The 20801-nt window shown below is 39.9% G+C and overlaps 1 protein-coding gene across 4 annotated transcripts in view; it reads right to left on the bottom strand.

The window, feature by feature from the left end:
• The window catches only part of MYH10 (myosin heavy chain 10), a 146059-nt gene that overhangs the window by 89688 nt on the left and 35570 nt on the right, over positions 1-20801 (bottom strand). For all 4 annotated transcript variants that reach the window (XM_030534085.1, XM_030534083.1, XM_030534082.1 and 1 more), the window contains exon 5: positions 6720-6747. In XM_030534085.1, coding sequence (XP_030389945.1) covers positions 6720-6747 — 28 coding nt within the window. The remainder of the gene's footprint in view (positions 1-6719; positions 6748-20801) is intronic.

The raw sequence follows: 20801 nt of genomic DNA on the forward strand, positions 1-20801 counted from the left end.
GGTTCCCCAGAAAATATAGGAACACCACTTCACACTGACAGGTTTCAGAGTAGCAGCCGTGTTAGTCTGCATCTGCAAAAAGAACAGGAGTACTTGTGGCACCTTAGAGCCCAACTTTACTCTGAAACACAGAGGACAGGAAGCACCTTACCTCAGAGGTGATGGGATCCCTTATGTATTAGGCACCAAAAGCACATGGAAGCATTTACCAAAAGTCTGCTGGTACCAGAAAAATAGCTGCAAAAACAACTGCAGTCACAGGTGCTTCTTTAGTGGTGGTTGTGCAGAATAAGCTTCCTTGCTAGCTCCTATCAGCGAAATAACTGAGTGGATCCTTCAACTACTAGAAGCAATTGGAGAATTCAGACAGCAAGGTCTGTAGCTACAGGATCATCATAACTACCTGCCAGGGAAGATAATGGAGCAAGTAATTAAAAAAATCATCTGCAAACACTTGGAAAGTGGTAAGGTGATAGGGAATAGCCAGCATGGATTTGTAAAGAACAAATCGTGTCAAACTAATCTGATAGCATTCTTTGATAAGATAACGAGCCTTGTGGATAAGGGAGAAGTGGTGGATGTGATATACCTAGACTTTAGTAAGGCATTTGATATGGTCTCGCATGATATTCTTATAGATAAACTAGGAAAGTACAAATTAGATGGGGCTACTATAAGGTGGGTGCATAACTGGCTGGATAACCGTACTCAGAGAGTAGTTATTAATGGCTCCCAATCCTGCTAGAAAGGTATAAAAAGTGGGGTTCCGCAGGGGTCTGTTTTGGGACCGGCTCTGTTCAATATCTTCATCAACGATTTAGATGTTGGCATAGAAAGTACGCTTATTAAGTTTGCGGACAATACCAAACTGGGAGGGATTGCAACTGCTTTGGAGGACAGGGTCAAAATTCAAAATGATCTGGACAAATTGGAGAAATGGTCTGAGGTAAACAGGATGAAGTTCAATAAAGATAAATGCAAAGTGCTCCACTTAGGAAGGAACAATCAGTTTCACACATACAGAATGGGAAGAGACTGTCTAGGAAGGAGTATGGCAGAAAGAGATCTAGGGGTCATAGTGGACCACAAGCTTAATATGAGTCAACAGTGTGATACTGTTGCAAAAAAAGCAAACGTGATTCTGGGATGCATTAACAGGTGTGTTGTAAACAAGACACGAGAAGTCATTCTTCCGCTCTACTCTGCGCTGGTTAGGCCTCAACTGGAGTATTGTGTCCAGTTCTGGGCACCACATTTCAAGAAAGATTTGGAGAAATTGGAGAGGGTCCAGAGAAGAGCAATGAGAATGATTAAAGGTCTTGAGAACATGACCTATGAAAGAAGGCTGAAGGAATTGGGTTTGTTTAGTTTGGAAAAGAGAAGACTGAGAGGGGACATGATAGCAGTTTTCAGGTATCTAAAAGGGTGTCATCAGGAGGAGGGAGAAAGCTTGTTCACCTTAGCCTCCAATGATAGAACATAAAGCAATGGGCTTAAACTGCAGCAAGGGAGATTTAGGTTGGACATTAGGAAAAAGTTCCTAACTGTCAGGGTAGTTAAACACTGGAATAGATTGCCTAAGGAAGTTGTGGAATCTCCATCTCTGGAGATATTTTAGAGTAGGTTAGATAAATGTCTATTAGGGATGGTCTAGACAGTATTTGGTCCTGCCATAAGGGCAGGGGACTGGACTCGATGACCTCTTGAGGTCCCTTCCAGTCCTAGAGTCTATGAGTCTACATCTGCTGGAAAAAGTGAGAGGTACACCCGAGTATCTGGACTGGTTCAGAAAATCCAAGAATTGGTTTTTTACTATTTATAGTTCTCCATTTCATCTTCTCTTAGATGGTTCACATCTTTTAACACCAGTTGTCAGGGGAATGTTAGGAAGCTGGAAACCAGCTAGAGGTTGTATACTGAAATGCTTGGCATTTGCTGCTCTTGTCATTTTAGAAGCAAACTCAGTTTCTTCTCCATCCTACCACTCCCATCTGAAGCCAGTTCAGATTATATACCCTTGTATGGCTTCATGCATTTGTAAAGTGACCATTTATCAAGCCTAGTCACCATTTTCAACAGAATACCATAAGCTTGCGGTAAGGTTCTCAAATTTAGAATGCCAGCAAAAAGTGCAATTTATGCTTTCATATTTTAACACAAACAGAATCCTGGAGCTAAAAAACAACAAGTGTAGGAGAGGCTTGAGCATTTCTCACAGAATCCTAGCATTCCATATGAGGAATCTCTTCATTTCAGAGTCACCAGTCTGAAACAGGTTGGCACACTCACCCATTTCCATAAAGGGCAGCAGCAAAGTACAAGAAGTTTTGTCACATTCCTTAAACTCAAGCATCTGGCATTTCCTTGCAAGAGGAAAAGTTTCTACAGTCCTCACCTGAGGCCCACATTTCCTATTTCAGTGTGTATTTACATTTTAGGGTGCTATTACATTAGTATAATTACTACCATTTCTCAGCAAGAGTGATGTTCATGTTGGGGCAGGGTGTTTATAACACTGGTAGCTACCGAAGACAGGACTCAAGACATATTGCCTACCATTTCTGATTAGTACTTAGTGTTGGTAGCAACAGTGTTTTGGCACCATTGCCAGAAAACAGATACTGGTTTTCCTAAACTAGACAAACCCAGAGTCTAACACCACTATGGTCCCCCATTAACCACTGGCATTTTTAACCAACTGAGGGATGCTATAAATGGATATACAAGATAAATAAAGCTTGCTCCTGAGAGTGGTCAGTTAACAATCCAAGGGAACTGAACTAAAAATTCCAATCAGCACTAGAGATCCCCAGGTCCTTTCTGAATATTTACTTTCCCAAGAATGACCTACCTACTTGCAGGCAAAACCATGTCCAGTATGCAATGGAAGGTAGAATTAGAAGAACTCCATAGCTGCCGTTACAAATCTTATCCACTGAATCATCCTATCCTACCTACACCAGTGATGACATCATATATCCAAATATCACACAAAACCATAGATTTTAAATAGGTAGGCAACAGAAGGAGAGACAGGCTGGTTAGAACTTCATAAACAAATCAACCTTCCATGGTCTTTTCCCCGGCAGCACACTAGCTTTAAAAGGACAATTTTTGGGGTAAGGGGAAGGCTGAAGTTTGCCCATGTTGGGAAAAGCCATTGGCAGTTCTCAAAGTATCAAACAACTCTTGAGATTTCTCTGATTGGATGTTTCTCTCTCTAGAATCTTAAGGGGCTCTTGTAATGACAAAGTCATTTGGTGCCAAAGACACCACTTTGTGAGGTGATGAGAGGTCTTTTGGTGGCCAGGCAGGTCACTGGTGTTGCTTAGCCCCCAGATCTGGTTCTTCCTATCTGAAATAGGTGGTCTGGCTAGAGAAGATGATGGGTAAAGTGACCTCTCTTGAGCATAGAGATTGAATCATAACCGATTGAGATATCAGACCCCCATAAGCACAGTAAGACCACAGCAGCATAAGCTAGGGATATAGTACAATAGCTTGATATTGGCCAGTCCAATAGCATTCCTGTCAGGGTGGATTTTCAGTCCCGTATGTCAGGCATCTGTGGCACCATAGAGGATAGGAGTTCCCTGTTTGAGGATTGAAAGAACACATGCAATGGAGAGACTGACTTCCTCTCTGGGCAGTGCATTCTCAGTACAGATAAATACCTGTGTGCCAGTGACTGTCCCAGTTCACTTAGAGGCACACTGTCTGCTACAGATCTCAATGCAGAGAGGTGCAACCCCAGCTCTGGGACTGGTGCCAGAGAAGTATTACTTTGTGCTGTAGGCTGCCCTTCTGCACCAGCCTGTGGAACCATGCAGGGCTTGGTGGATTTGCATCCAGAGGCTTTTCATGATCAAAAAAACTTTGACACTATACAGAGTTCCATTCGGAGTCTCAGCCCTCTGTTTGGAGTGGCCCCCCTTAGTCCCAGATTCTGGTAGTAAAGGTGTTTATGTCCTGTTTGGTGCTAATGTCTGAAGCCATGTGGTCTGCTTTGGCACCAGGGGCATATGTGCTGGTGCCAGGTCTTTCTTTTGCAGTCTTTTCTTTTGTGGTCTGGTCTTTGGGGGGTCACTGGTCTGCTAGATTGAGCACTGGATAAAGTTGGGTTTTCTGCTGTTGGGTGGCAGGTGTTAAAGTCTCTTCAGTTCTTGAGGAGACTAATAGATTGCCCCAAGAGGAGGAAGCTTTAGCTGCACGGTTTGTGCATACCCAAAGAGAAATATAGAAATAATCATCAATTTGTTATATGGGACTGTTCTAAACAAGAGAAGAATTAGTCCATTGTGTCCATCACCGGACTGGAAGGACCTGAAACCTGCAGGTTTCAAATCCACCATTTTGAGGAGTCTGGGGGTAGTGGGGTGTGTGAGGGGAGAGGGGTGTCTGGCAGCCAATATTCAGTTCAGACAGACAGGCATTACATCAGCAGAGCAGAGAAGTTCTGAAAATTTCAGAGGCATTGAGAGATTTAGTTGGAGCTAAGAACTACCAGGTCAGACACTTGCCAGTTTGTCTTACTGACACAGGCAATAGAGGGAACTTCAGAAACACAGATAAGTTCTTCCAATGGTTAAATGAACATTACTGTAAAAATCTGCACCTTATTTCCAGATTGATCTTGTCTAGCTTCAGATTCCAACTACCAGATCTTGTTATGATTAAAGAGCTATCAGAGATCTCCTTGTCACGCAGGAACTTTTAGATCAAGTCACCTCTTAACCTTCTCTCAGAAAAGTTAGAGATGGAGCTTCTAAAAAGTCTCATATAATGATATGTTTTCCAGACCTCAAGTCAAGCTCTGTCCTAAACATGCTTTCCAGTTTTGACATTTTTGATATGTGGACCAGAACTAGACAGTATTCCAATAATTTAAATTACCAGTGCCATATACAGAGACCATACCACCTCACTTCTACTACTTCGTATTCCCCTGCTTATACAGAGGATCATATTGACCTTCTTAACTCCAGCATTGCATTGGAAGCACATGTGCAAATGGTTATCTGCTATGACCCCTAAGTTCTGTTCAGTATGATTGCAATTCCAAGATCCAGTCCATCTTGCAAGTGTCACCTACATTCATTGTTCCCAGATGCATGACTCTGTACTTGACTGTATTAAGACACACTTTGTTTAAATGTGCCCATTTCAAGTCAGCCTGTAGAACTAATCTACCTCATTATTAATACTGCAACCACGTGTGTCATCTGCAAGTTTAATAGTAATGATTTTATATTTTCTTCCAGATCATTAATAAAGATACTGAATAGCAATAAACCAAGAACCTGTGGCACTGCACCAAGAATATCCTCACTGAATGATGATTCTATCTACAGTTACTTTTTGAAATTTACTAGTTAGCCAGTTTTTAAATCCATTTAATGTAAGCTATATATTGATTGTGTATAGTGCTACACTGCAGAGGCTCCCACTGAACTTCAGTGGCAGCTGCTGGGTTGTCCGCTCCTGCTAGGAAGCAAGACATGGGAGCTTCCAGTCATCAAAAGCAGGGCAAAGGGTTTATTCTTGCTTTGGGGGACATTGTCCTAAAGCTGTCCTCCTCATAGAGGGAGCTTTTGTTTTATAAAACAATCGTCATTTGAACACTACTGGCCCTTGCCCACTTTTCAATGAGAGGGTGAAGGATAGCCCTACATTTGGAATGTACCATCTCCCACCCTGGGAAAACCCAATCCTTCTCCAGCTTCTCAGACATTACTTTATAGGCTAGAAAATATTAGACTTTTTGCTTCTGGTTGATAGGCAGGGATCCAGTCTGTGAAGCTTTGGGTGCCCTAGGGTAATCTACAAGCACATGTGTCCTGGAACAAACATTTGTGGTAGTGTCCAAACTATCCTTCACAGACATGTTACCTATAATGAGTTAATTGGTAATCAAATTGGAGATAGGAAAGCTAATATAAACAAGCCCTTAGGGGAAATGTTTTGAAATTAAGTAAATCACCTGGCTGGTAGGTTAAAAGACACAGAGCTGTGACTGACAGGGAAAGTTATAAATTAGCTAGAAGGACCTTCAAATGTTAACTAACTCAGGGGAGGCCAGAAACGAAGTCCAACCTAAACTATTAGCTAGCTGAAGAGAGATGAGAAAGTAAAGAACCAGCCAGTTTCTTCAAACACTTATTTGCGTTTGTGGGTTCTCACTTTTTTGTTTTTAAAATGTCCAAACAACATCCCCTTGCACTATATGCCACCAAAAATATAGGATAAATTACTTTTTTTTTTAAAAAAAAAGTCTTAGTTTGAGTGAATTTTAAAGTTGAACCTGCCAAGTAGGCAAATGATCCTTTATTGTAGTTATTCAGTTAGCTTCTACACTTTGAATAGTTACAGTATGGTTTAACATTATCAGAATATTAATGATCTATAAATTAGAGATTCACTTGTTCGATTTAGGGTGTGTGTGTGTGTGTGTAAGATATTATGCTTATTGGAGTGGTAAATGCTATTTAACACTTTCAGTAAGTTGATAGTGGGACAAAGTTCAAGTGCACCATTTTATGAACGAGTCAACATCTCTGTACCAGACTAGATTAGTTTTTATATTATGTGTTGCTAATTGTTACAAGCAGCTAAGAGATAAACATGAAGAGTAGAGTAATCTATCCTGGCAATAGTAGAGAAGTTCCTTGTACTATCACTAATATGATAAAAACAGCCAACTTATTATTTTGTTTACTTACGTGCAAAGAATTGATTGGTCCTCACGGTCTGCAAAACAAAAAAAGAATATAGATTGTGATTTTGCTCTGATATTTGTTGTAATTGCAAGCTACAAAGTTACATTAAAAAGGACATCCAGAAACTTGAACTTTTCATAATTCAGCAATTAAAAAAAAATCAATTATGTTTGATGGTATGGTCTTTAAGTAGCATCCTGAAGTTATTTAATTTTGGGGTGGGAGGGGAATGTTTTTCAGCTCCTTGTTTAAGTTTATAAAGGGTCTTTTCAGTGAGGAGAGAGAGACTAGTCAGGGAAACAATTAAATGGTCTATACAGAAAGTGCTGGCCACTGCAGATTAAACTAAACTAAATATTCTATGCAAAATTATCTTCATTTTAGTAATTGAGATTTTTTTTTTTAACTATACAGTAGAGAAAATGAAACTAGTTGAAACTTTTAGTGTTTCATGTTCCCTACACAGTTTCCCAGATTCACTGGCCACAAACAAGATTTTAAGTACTTGGAAACAGCAAGAACATCTGCAGCCAATATGACAATTCCCAGTTACAGCTTTTTCCTGTGAACATGCAAGCTCATAACTGCTGTTTTAATTCAGTGAGTTGCCAACAGGATGCCTAGCAAGATATAGAACAGACATGAACTGTGCAACGTGATATTGCTCAGCATACAATATACACTACTGTGCATTGAAAAGAATGCCTGAAGGACATGCACTATTAACTGTGAATGGTTCTCTTGTAAGTTACAGCATCTTTACATACTCCATTTCAATATATGGTCCTTATACTTTATATGAAGTGTTTTTCAGAAGAGCTGTTAAAGATGTTTTCTGGTCTTTCAGTTAGTTAAAGAATCCCCACCCCCACCCCAACTTTTTCAGTAAGCTCAGCATCTCCTCATGCCTATGAGCCCCCTACATCCCCCCCCCCACACGCACACACACACGCACCCTTCTCTCAAACTGGTTCTACAGCCATCCGCATAATGATCACTGAATAACTAGTAGCCATCTACTGCAAACTCATGAGGGAATTGCAGTAGAATTATTTTTATGAGTAATTGTTAAGGTTAAGATTATCATGGACAGGTCACAGGCAATAAACAAAATTTTCCAGTGGCTTTACTAAAAATTACTGGGGAGGAGGGAGTGTCACGCATGACTGAATGACAGCTAGAACAGCTCCAGCTGCAGCCACAGGGGTGTGTGCACAGCTGTCATCTCGGTCAGTGCCATAAGGCAGGAGCATATGGCTCCATCTGCGGCCCTAGGGGACAGTGCACAGCTCCAGCCACAGCAGAAGGGGAGTGCATGGCACACAGTCCTGGCTCCTGACCCAGCTGTGGGGCAGGGGAGCAGAGCCCCAGCGCCAGCCACAAGGGGCACAGTCCTGCAGCCCCATTTGCAGGGCAGGGGTGCACAGTCCCAGCTGAAGCCGAAGAAGTCACAGAGGTCCGATAAAGTCACAGAATCCGTGACTGCTGTGACCTCCATGACTCAATTATATCCTTAGTAATAATAGTGATTTCCACTGCAAACAAGTCAACCTTATTTTGTTTGAACGTAAGGTTCAAGACTAAGGGATATTCCCCTGATCCTTCCAGAATAAGACCAATACCATGTTTCAAGGGTCCTCATTATAAAGTCCCTGTTCTGTCCTTAAAAAAAATAATAATAAAATAAAATAAAATAAAAAAAAAAAGTCAAGTGATATTCTTTAAACCTTTGAGATCTTTATGAATTGCTGGCCATGCATGACACACTAAGTAGGAGGACCCAGAAAAATGCATCAAATAGCAACAGATAACTGATATTCTCTCTAGGGAGAGCAGTTCTGGACTTGAAGCACTAAAGATGGACAGGCAGGAGGACAATTATGTTGCTGTGAAATGTGTGATTCCTCCCTTCCTGCCATCCCTCCTCCCCACCTTCTCCTAGAATCCAATGATTTCACTTAGTGGATTTGAAGTCTAGACATAGGCTATTTTTTTAAAAATTGGATAACAGTATAACTCAACTGTATCTTATCTGCTGTAAGAAGCAAAGTAAAATTTTGTTGGGTTTGGATAGTTTTGGCCAAGGACTTTTAGGACTGGACTCCAAGATACTACGAAGTATAGAGAAATATGAAATAAAAACCCTAGTCACCTACTCAAATCATATAAATTAATTTTATAAAGCTTTCATGTACCAGCTCGTACCGTTACTAGTACTGAAGCAGAATAGCCAGCTGTCTCCTCTAAAGAAAAGAGACTCGATCAGAAGGGAGCAGTTAACCTGTTTTCTCTGTTACTCAACTAGGACATACACAAGAATCCAAAAGGGTCCTTGGAATTTTTTCTATGACAGCCTGCCCACCTGACACCCCCCTGCCCAAAAGACAAGGAAAAAAGATGATTGTTTCATCTGTATATTTGAGTTATGGATTTAGTGCCTTCAGACCCTTCCTGCAATGAAACAGGTTACTCAGATTTAGGAAGCCCAGATGTACATTGCAAGTCATTGGGGTAAGAGACCCATTTCAAAACTGTAATTAGAAGATCCGTAATACACAGGGCTATCTGCAAAAGACTACTAAGAGATAGTCTAAAAATCTATTGTTTAGCTTTCATATCTAATTTTCCATGAGACAAAAGATGGTGAAACAGCCCCTAAACTGCTTTTGGAAAGAGTTGGACAAGGTACCTGAACCAGTCAGCAGTTTTAGCAGACCTACTTGCATGTGTCAATCAAGGTTTACTGGACTGGGAGGCTACTACACAGGCTGCGAGACTCTGCAAATTGCTGTCCCCTACCTAAAAAAGGTGAAACCAGAACCCAACCAGGGACACTTGCCCTTGATTTAAAGCTAAGTGACTCCTTAAGGTTGAAAAGTAAAAACAAGCACCAGGCTAATCTGATTGAACTTGACTGCTTGTCTGCTATATACTGAGAGTGGTTTGTACATTTAAAGTATTATCTGCAATTATAGAGGCATGTGGCTTTTCTTGGCACTGCATGAAGAGTTACATTTATACCCACATGCTGCATCTCTGCATACAGGGAAAATGTTCAAACCCCTAAACCAGGATGTGGATTTTCCAGTGTGTGGGGTGGGTTAGAAATGCAGTAAATCACTAGATGTCTACACAGAATAAAACTGATATCCCCAGTGAAAACTAATGAAAGAACTTTGAAGTCTTTAAGCTCTGAAGTCTGAGTTTTGACAATACAAGACAAAAAAATAGAACTAAACTGAAGATCTGAAAACACTACTTGGAAATAGCTGCCTGATTTACTTCAGACTTCCCAAAAAATTAGCATATAGCATGCATGCAACATTTCATGCATCAGGAAGATTTTTAATTTTTGTCCAGGGGTGGTGAAAAGTGGGCTTAAAAAGTGGTCTTAAAACTGCAGAGTTGTACCACAATGTATAGCAGCTGTTGGTTGTCCTAAACCAGCTCTCTTCTGGCTTCCGTTCTATGCCTCAAGAACGATTCTTTTGCTTCACTGCTTGCAAAAGTAGAAGCCTGTACATAGTACAAAGGCTTCTTAAAGCAAACACCTCCCACACCAAGTACGAGGATGGTTGTAAAGACACAGCTTCAATTTAAAATCCTGACAATGCTCCTGGTTGAAAAACACATGGATTTAAAGAGCTTTTCAGGTGCTAAATACAGTATTTAGTCTCTCCTTGTATTTGCTTCTTTGCTATCCCCATTGAACAATTCCAGTAGAAGGGGATCAAGCAGTGACAACTTGTTTGCAAGAATAATTCTCATGTACTGTTTGTGGCAAGCTGGGATGGGAGATATCGTTATCTAATTCTAGCCATATTCAGTGTACCAGGAGCACACATTAAAGTGAAGGCAGAATATTAGGTATTAAGAACATCAGATGCACAAAAACAGATACATAGCATGGCCCTTCTTCCAATCATTCCTCAATGGGCCCAAACAGGACCTGTATTACCCACCAAGGAACATGACCTTTACCAAGTGACCATGTGAGACACTTTGAAATTACAGGCCCAACCCTGCAGACACTTGCAAAGTTTGGTGATTGTGGATCTACTTGTACTGAGTTGGCCAGATATGCGCTTGCAGGCCTGGGACTCAATTGCTTTTGGTAGAAAGAAAGAATCACTAAACATACTGGAAGTGTTCCTGCACCCATTGTGACTAGCCCTTATATTTTCAGTGCTCTGGCTACATGGATGATCCATGGAGAAATAAGATATGCAGGAACAGTTACAGATCAGAAGAGGTCTCTGCACAGATTGGTATGTTAATTAGCAGAAGCATAAGAATGGTCATACAGAGTGATATCACTGGTCCATCTAGCCCAGTATCCTGTCTTCTGACAGTGGCCAGTGCCAGATGCTTCAGAGGGAACAAACAGAAAAGGGTACTTTCAAGTGATGCACATCCCCAGTAGTCCAGTCCCCGTTTCTAGCACTCAGAAGTTTAGGGACATCTGGAGCATGGGGTTGGATCCCTGACCATCTTGGCTGACAGCCATATCCTCCATTAATTTACCTAAATTCTTTTTTAATCCAGTTCAAACCCAGTTTTGGCCTTTACGACATCACCTGGCAACAAGTTCCACAGGTTGACTGTACACTGCGTGAAGTACTTCCTTTGTTTGTTTTAAGCCATCTGACTGTTCATTTCACTAGGTGACCTCTGCTTCATTTGTTATGTGAAGGGGGAAATAACACTTCCCTATTCACTTTCTCTAGACCACTCATGATTTCATAGACCTCTACCCCACCCATCCCTTTTCTAAATTGAATAGTCCCAGGTTTTTTTAATCTTTCCTATCATGGAAGCTGTAATATACCCCTAATAATTTTTGTTGCCCTTCTTTGCACTCTTGCTAATTCCAGTATATCTTTTGGTGCCCAACACTTATCTTTTTTGACTGCTGCTCCATAGGGAGTGGATGTTTTCAAAAGAAACATCCACAATGACTTCAAGATCTCCTTCTTGAGTGGGAACAGCTAATTTAGATCCCATAATCCGAACTATCCATACAAAATTATGTTTTCCAATGTGCATCACTTTGCACTTAACACTGAATTTCATCTGCCATTTTGGCACCTAGTCACCCAGTTTAGTGAGATCCCTTTAACTCTTCGCAGCCAACTTTGGACTTAACTATCTTGAGTATTTTTATTGCCTGCAAATTTTGCCCTCTCACTATTTACCCCTTTTTCCAAATCATTTATGAATATGTTGAATAGCATAGGCCCCAGTACAGATCCTTGGAGGACACAGCTATTTATCAGTCTCCATTCTGAAAACTGAGCATTTATTCCTACCTTTTGTTTTCTGTCTTTTAAACTGTTACTGACCCATGAGAAGACCTTCCCTCTTATCTCATGACTCTTTGCTTTGCTTAAGAGCTTTTGGTAAGGGATGCTATCAAAAGGCTTTCTGAAAATCCAAGTACACTATATCCACTATATTCACATGCATCTGACGAAGTGGGTATTCACCCACAAAAGCTCATGCTCCAAAACATATGTTAGTCTATAAGGTGCCACAGGATTCTTTGCTGCTTTTATATATCCACTGAATCACCCCATCCACATATTTGTTGACTCCATCAAAAAATCCCAATAGATTGGAAAGGCATGACATCCTGTTACAAAAGCCACATAGATTAATATAATGGGGAAGAGTCAATGTGTCTGGTAATTATGTTCTTTACCATCACATCAACCAATTTGCCAGGCACTAAAGTTAGGAGCTTACCAGCCTGTAGTTGCCAGGATCACCACTGGAGCTACATTACATTAGCTATCCTCCAGTTATCTGGTACAGAAGCGGATGTCAGCAATAGATTACATACCACAGTTAATAGTTCTGCAATTTCATATTTTCATTCCTTCACAATTATTGGATGAATATCATCTGGTTCTGGTGACTTAGTTAAATTTATCAATTTAAGCCCCCCCCCCATACCTCTTCTATTGATAACTCAATCTGGTATAGTTCCTCAGATGTGTCACCTAAAAATAATGGTTCAGATGTGGGGGATCTCCCCTATATCTTCTGCAATGAAGACCTCTTCAGAGACTTATTTAGCTTCTTCTCAATGGCTTTGTCTTCCTTAAATGCTCCATCAGCACCTCATTCCTCCAGTGGCCTGGCCTCACTGACTCTTGGGAAGCTTTATGCTCCTTTCTATTTTCCTCATTAAGATTTGACTTCCAATTTCTAATATGATGCCTTTTTGCCTCTAACCATTTCTTTTTACTCTGCTGTTTACCCATGCTGGCTATTTTTGGTTTTCTTATGTTTGGAGGGAGCGGGGCATACATATAAAAATACCATCCTAAAGGTTCAGCTTAAAAGTTTTCTCCATGCAGTCTGCAGGCATTTCACCCTTGTGACTGATCCTTTGAATTTCTGTTTAACTAGCTTCTTCATTTTTGTACAGTTTCCCTTTTTGAAGTAAATGCTACTGGGGGGGGGGTTATTTGGCATTCCCTCTCCCCACGAGGATGTTACATTTAATTACATTATGGTCACTATTACTGAGCAGTTCAGCTATATTCACCTCCTGCACCAGACCTTGTGTTCCATTTAGAACTAAAAATCAAGAATTGCCTCTCCCCTTGTAGATTCCAGGACAAGCTGCTCCAAGAAGCAGTCATTAGAACAGAGAATGGCTGAAGGCCAGAATTTCTAATGAACTACTTCTGTTCCTCATTCAAAGTACAGTTCAGTAATCTTTAAAGTTAACTGCCCTCTCAAAAGGTTGTGAAAAAAAAAAAAAGTGTTCAGATACCAACAAACTACCATGTACCACCACAACTAGCAACGAGAAATTCCTGTAACCATTTTAAATGCATCCCATTTTAGATTAGTCTCAAATATATATCACAATGATGATATGAGGCATGTTACTATTTTTCCCCCCATCTGAATAAATCAATACAGCTATTCTTTAATAAGCTTTCAACAAGGCAGTGGTTTCTATTACACAGAAAAAGACATATTGCAAGTGTTCTGAGTACGTTAGCCACAGGCAGAAGTCAAATGCTACAATTTAGCAATACTTTTTGATGACTTTTATGGAAGGCAGAGATGCGAGGTATTAAATATTTATAAGACAGTTTGAATGTCTGCACAGAATAGAATGCTTATAGCTAAAGATCTTCCTCTTTTTCTAGTGAAAACTGATACTAGTCCTACTTATGCTGCTGTCACCAACAAGAGTAACAACTTTAGGGAAAGCAACCAGACATGAATTGGCGTTATAGCCATTTTGATGCAGAATTGAAAAAAGGTAGCTGTACTGCCAAGAAATAAAAAGTTATATATCCCACAAGAAATAGGAATTTTTACAATTGTGAGCACACTGTCACAGATACTCTAGAATTTCATTAGTTTGTACTGACAACTAAAAGATTAAGTTTCTGAAATTTAGAAGCTTCCCACAATGGCTAGACAAAGACTTGTGTATTTTCTGTGATTTCAGTAGCTAAATCCATGTGCCAAAACAAGACTAACAAAGAAGAGACACCACTAAAATCTGAATGCTATTTTATTAGTTCTTTTAGAAGAAAAAAAACCTGAACAAATGCCAGTTCTGTTACTCATTTACCAGTGAGCTAGTGGCAAGTATCTTTCAGTTCTAAAATAAGTGAAGCACTTTCCAGTTTGACCTTATTTTCGCTACAGAAAGTAATTTGATGATTACTATACAACTGAGTACTGTAGTTATCTTTAGTGTTTCAATAGCAAAGGCTATAAAAAAAGTAGACATTTGATTTTTAAAACTATACATAATAGTTGCAAGACATTGATCTATTAAAATTTGCTGCTGCGAAATATATTTAAGGGAAAAATTTCTGCCAGACTAGCTCTTACATATTACTTAACGTTCTAAAGCAATCCCAAATCAAAATTGTAAAAATCAAAGTTGCGATTTACTATCTTGATTTTACAATCTAAATTAGTGTTTAGATTACTGAAAATGCCCCAGAAAACTAAAATTTGAAGCACAATATAGAAGATTACATTTGCACTCCACTGTTGTAGATATGCCACAAAACGCTGCAAAAGAGCTGCAAGCTTCCAGCTGGAGCTCTTGAGCACGTGACTTGCTAAACATTTGTATTACAAATTTCTTTACTTGTAAAGTAGTATTTATTTACTAGAACTCTGAAATCAAGTAAAATGATCCTACAGCTACATTTTCCCTTTAAAATGAGAAAAATTGACAATTTCAAATTTTAATTTTGGTAATTCTTGATAGATCCCTACTGCATGTTAAAAGCAGTGGTAGCTGGAAATCAGCACTACAGATCTGTCTTTTTAGACAAGGATCTACAAACACCTACCTGTATTAGAATAGATTTTCATAATCTACAAGGAGGATTGTAAAACCTTACCATTCGGTCAGAAGTTGATGTTTTACAATCCTTGTAGATTTTCATAATTTAATTTTAATACAGAACATTCAAATGACATTCCAGTGCAGTTAGTCTCTTGTAGTTGGCTAAGGTGAGAATCCATGTAAAAATTCTTCAGTTTGAAGGAAGACAGTTAGACTTCAGACTGTAAAAATATACAATTTGGGGATTCCCTTCCTCCCCCTGTAGGATAGATAAGGTACAACAAATAGTTTCTAACAATATTTAGGATTATGGTCATTTTTTGCCACTATTTTTTCATCATTTTACAGTTTTCTCTTTCAGAGAATGTCACAAAGGATTACCATCTTTCAAAATGGCTACCACCTCCCATTGTTCTCAAATCTGATTGACGCCACAGGTTGCCATCAGCTAAAAATGCCCTTTTTTAAAGTGTCAATCACTTCCCATGATCCACAACTAAGCTCCTTTCAAAGAAGATGGCAGCCCACTATGCAGTCGGGAGACACTAGCCACTTTTGCTAGGGCAGCTCTTGGCTTAAAGCTCATGCAAATGGAAGCTATTATGAAATGGCAATTCTTTGCGGTATTCCAAGACAGAATATTCTTCAGCTTTGTTACCTAGTTAATGGGAATGGAGCAACCACTAACCCTAAAAATGTATCTTCCGTTGTAGCCTATAACTACAGCTTCATTGTATGAGAAGTTTGAACTATTTTGTTACTGAAATTATACATGGTTTGATGTCTAGTTGTTTGGAAAGTGCAGTGTGACTTTTCCCCTTCCCGATTCTTGGTTAGGACACACAAAGAATAAAAAGAATCCTCAGTTTATTCTACCCTGGCTACTACTTCTACACCAGAGGCCCTCTGTTGGGCAAACAAAAAACCCAAAAACTGACTCCTTGCTGGCTGACTCTCTACTTAAAGACAGTGAGGGAGTGGTAAAGGTTAACTGTAAGGTAAAGCAAAAAGAAAATCCAGGCTGGGCAGGGACAAGGCTGACACTGCATGGAGAGAATTCAACTGCTGGCCCATCAGGAGTAGCCAACTGAGCCCAACTCCTTTTCCACACAAGGAGTTAACGAAATTTTCCTGTAACACACTAGTAAGATTTATCTAGTTAAGGAGTCTATTTGTAGAATTCCTCCGTTTATTCCAGGACAGAGAGAGAGTTCTCCCTCCTCCAGTTCTGCATTCAAACAGTCCCCTATAGGAGACTCCGAACATCTGTTTTTAATAGCAACTGTTCACGTTACAAATTTCAAGAAATGCAGTAAGATTTTTATCTGCCAATTTCATGCTTTCAGTTAGTTCATCTTAGTATTGGGAGAAATGTTTATTTAAGAGTTATGACCACAGTAATGCCTGATTCAGCACCATAGCAGTCATTAGAAACTATAGTACTTGGTTTCATGTGGTATGACTGGTATTTTAGAAAAGCATCCTGTAGATGGATTCACATGCTTTTCAGAATGGCATGGTTTACCAGAGGTGGTTTTTACAGGGTTTTTTTTTTCCCCCTCCTTTTTTTTCCCCCCCATCACCCTAGGGAAGAACAGGGGGGAAAAAAAAAAACCCACAACACACCACCATTGTTTAGTCCCAGTTTAAGGTATTTTGCTATTTTAAAAAAAACCTGTTTCATTAATGCACATCATATTACACTTAGTTTTAGTTACATAAATTTGGAGATTTATTTGTACAACCCCAAATTAAATATAAAACCACAGTGGGTGTAACACGAATATGTAATTATAATATTGACCACCAGAGTATCTATACATTTTGGTTCAGTATTTTCTCAAGGAAGTTTTATAGGTCATGACTCATTTCAGTTTTCGAAGTCAAAACCATATGAAAATAAAGCACATTGTTGTAGGCTTGAAGCATTATGCAGTCAGAGGCGTGCAGAGTTGCAGATGACCAATTCACGTCCATTTGGCCATACGCATTCTGTAGCAAGAGACCAACTTCGATGTAGAGGATAGACCGAGCCTATGCCTCCGTTTTGAATGGATGTATCCAAAGTTTGAAAAGATTCACTGAAGTTCGGCCTTCTGAATACACTCAATCCTGACATAATGTGATTTTTAACACGTGTCCAGGCAAGCTGAATGTTCCATCATGTCCCACCAAGAATTTGGAGGTTTACAGATCCTTGGCATTCTTTTTACCAGGCTCCAGTGTGATGGCAATTACAAAAATGCTTTTCTAAATCTACAACACGTTTCATTAAAGCACTTGGGGGTAGGGTCTTGTCCAAGTAGACTAAGCCAATGTGATGCACATCCATACATAACCAAAAGTGTCATCTTGTTCCAAATCACTTCATCTTTTTCTTACTGTCTGTCAGGTAAGCTCACCACCACCACACAATTCATTTGCTAATGTCTTGGCTTCTCTTGCCAGTGTAGCACAGTACTTTCCAGTCTTCTATTTGCCTCCAATATCAACTGCCGATATATAAGCCACCGTTTCCCTTATCTGTTACACTTAGCCATTATTGGCTCATTCTGCATATTACTCCAGCCAACTCATTAATGTAATTGCTTTTCCATGTAATTCTGTGTGTGCTTCCCACCCACAAGACATCAGGAGTTGCATCTAACAGTTCCCCACTACCTGCTTTCAACTGGGTGTTTTATAGCCTGGCCTTAAGCAGCTGAGCATCCAACAGAAAAGGGAGTATTACAGCCATTAAAAAAAAAATCTGCAATTTTCAAGCCTTGTTTCACCTCTAGAATTGTTTCTCTTACAAACATATCCTGAGGTTGAAAAAAAACTGATACTTCCCTCCTTGTCTGTGGCCAGCCTGGATCTCACATTCTTTTGATGTATTTGGCAATGGCAATGCAGTATCATCATCAGTACCTTCATCCTCAGAGTCCGATTCTAATACTCTCATATGTTTAGCTAGTCAGTTATTTCAGTGTCTGTTCTTCCCGCTGCATTCTGCAAAATGTTTCTATATACGGTCTGCCTTTCTACTCACTTTCTTTATTTTTTCTGCACCTAAGACTCTCATCTTCACGAACTCTCTCAAAATAACCATGAATTGGGACAAACACCTTTGCTCATATTGAAATATTTTTACTTGAGTCCCTGTACTCAAGGAGTTCAGCTGCAGCAGTTGTACTTCAGCCAGCCAGATCAAGGAACAGACTGTCTTAACTATCCAGTCCAATTTACCTCAAACTGGAGCTGAAACATCTCAGTTTGGGAATTCCCCTTCTTTGTTTAGCAATGAAAATTACATGTTGTTTTGTTAGCTAATTTTCATTGCTAAACAAAGAAGGGGAATTCCCAGATTCAGACATTTCAATTCCAGTTTGAGATTACCAAAACAACGGCATACTGCTTTAAGTGGAGGGTTTTTTATTATTTAATTTCCTTTAAATTAAAATTAAACAGACCATATTACTGCAAAAACTATTATCCAATTGTTAAGTATTTTTGTTAGTATATTCTAATAAACCAGCAAAATTAGGGAAAATAACTTTAAGCCAATAGTTAAGCGTGCCTTGTCCTAAACTAGTGTTTCCCCAAGAAATTGCCAACCTTTCCAACATGACTATATGGTCAAAAACTAGATTTGTAATACTTCAAAACTCTATAACTTGACATTTTGCAAGGAATATCGAGTATGGTGTAATTAAAACATGTAGATGCTAATCTCTGTAGAGCTGTGTGAGACATTTTATACAAGCTGTAAAATGAGCTATTTGAGTTTTTGGCGGATAACCATAATCTTCAGGTTATGTTCAATGCATCCTGTGCTATGCAATGGCAGGATACGACACTGCACAAAAACTTGGCAGCTCTGGCTGAGATAGATACAAATGTTTATGAAACCTGCAAGGGTTACTTAAGTGCAAGAGTACTACAAAGTGTCTTGTGTGTGCTTGATGGTGCTGGTGTGTGCTTGATGGTGCTAGGGTGCCTGTGTGTTTGAGGGAGTATAGACTGATGATAGACATCTGAGAATGCTGGATGTAGCTGGATGGGGATGCTGGAAGAAAATTACAGGCAGGGTGATGGTGTCTGGGGCTCAAAGGGGATGAGAGGTACTGGTATCAGTACTGGACCCCTGACATCTTTCCTTCTCCTCTCAGCTGCCCCTTCCCTGCAAAAGGGAGCAACAGGAGAGTGGTGAAAAGGCAAGAGAGGCTGCATGGCAGCTAGCAGTGGAAGAACCACAACAACTCCTGGTGGCACAGCTAAATGCTTAACATCTCAGAGGGTCTGTGGGAATGCAGATTGATATGGCCCTACCAAATTCGTGGTCCATTTTGGTCAATTTTACGGTCATAGGATTTTAAAAATTGTAATTTTCATTATTTCAGCTATTTAAATCTGAAATATTATGGTGTTGTAATTATAGAATCATAGAACCGGAAGGGCCCTTGAGAGGTAATCAAGTCCAGTCCCCTGCACTCAAGGCAGGACTAAGCATTATCGAGACCATCCCTGGCAGGTATTTGTCCAACCTGCTCTTAAAAATCCCCAATGATGGCGATTCCACTACCATCTAAGAAATTTATTTCAGTGCTTAACCACTCTTACAGTCAGAAAGCTTTTCTTAATGTCCAAACTAAACTGTTCTTGCTGCAATTAAAGCCCATTGCTTCTTGTCCTATCCTCAGAGACTAAGTAGAACAATTTTTCTCCCTCCTCCTTGTAACAACCTTTTATGTACCTTAAAAAGGTATGTCCCTCCTCAGTCTCCTCTTCTCCAGACTAAACAAACCCAATTTTTTCAATCTTCCCTCCTAGGCCATGTTTTCTAGACCTTTAAGCATTTTTGTTGCTCTTCTCTGGACTTTCTCCAGTTTGTCCACAGCTTTCCTGACATGTGGCACCCAAGACTGGACACAAATACTCCAGTTGAGGCCTAATCAGCTCAGAGTAGAGCAGAAGAATTACTTTTTGTGTCTTGCTTACAATACTCCTGCTAATAGATCCCAGAATGACGCTTGCTTTTTCTGCAACAGTGTTACACTGTTGACTCATATTTAGCTTGTGATCCACTATGACCCCCAGATCCCTTTCCTCAGTACTCCTTCCTAGGCAATCATTTCCCATTTTGTGTGTGTGTGCAACTGATTGTTCCTTCCTAAGTGGAGTGCTTTGCATTTGTCCTTCTTGAATTTCATCCTATTTACTTCAGACCATTTCTCCAGTTTGTCTAGATCATTCTGAATTTTAATCCTATCCTCCAAAGCACTTGCAACCCCTCCCACCTTCGTTCCGCAAAACTACTATATCTCTGTGTCATTATCTAAATCATTGATAAAGATATTCAACAGAACCAGACCCAGAACTGATCCCTGAGGGACCCAACTTGTTATGCCCTTCCAGCATGACTGTGAACCACTGATGATTACTCTCTGGGAAAGATTTTCCCACCAGTTATGCACCCACCTTATGGTAGCTCCATCTAGGTTGTATTTCCCTAGTTTGTTTATGAGAAGGTCATGCGAGACAGTATCAAAAGTCTTACTAAAGTCAAGATATACCACATTGACTGCTCCCCCCATCCACAAGGCTGGTTACCCTGTCAGAGAAAGCTCTCCGGTTGCTTTGACACAATTTGTTCTTGACAAATCCATGCTGACTGTTATCACCATATCTTCTAGGTGTTTGCATATTGATTTCTTAATTATATGCTCCATTATCCCTACGGGTACAGAAGTTAAGCTGACTGGTCT

The sequence above is a fragment of the Gopherus evgoodei genome, chromosome 15 (genome assembly GCF_007399415.2).
Source record: "Gopherus evgoodei ecotype Sinaloan lineage chromosome 15, rGopEvg1_v1.p, whole genome shotgun sequence".
Classification (NCBI taxonomy): domain Eukaryota; kingdom Metazoa; phylum Chordata; order Testudines; family Testudinidae; genus Gopherus; species Gopherus evgoodei.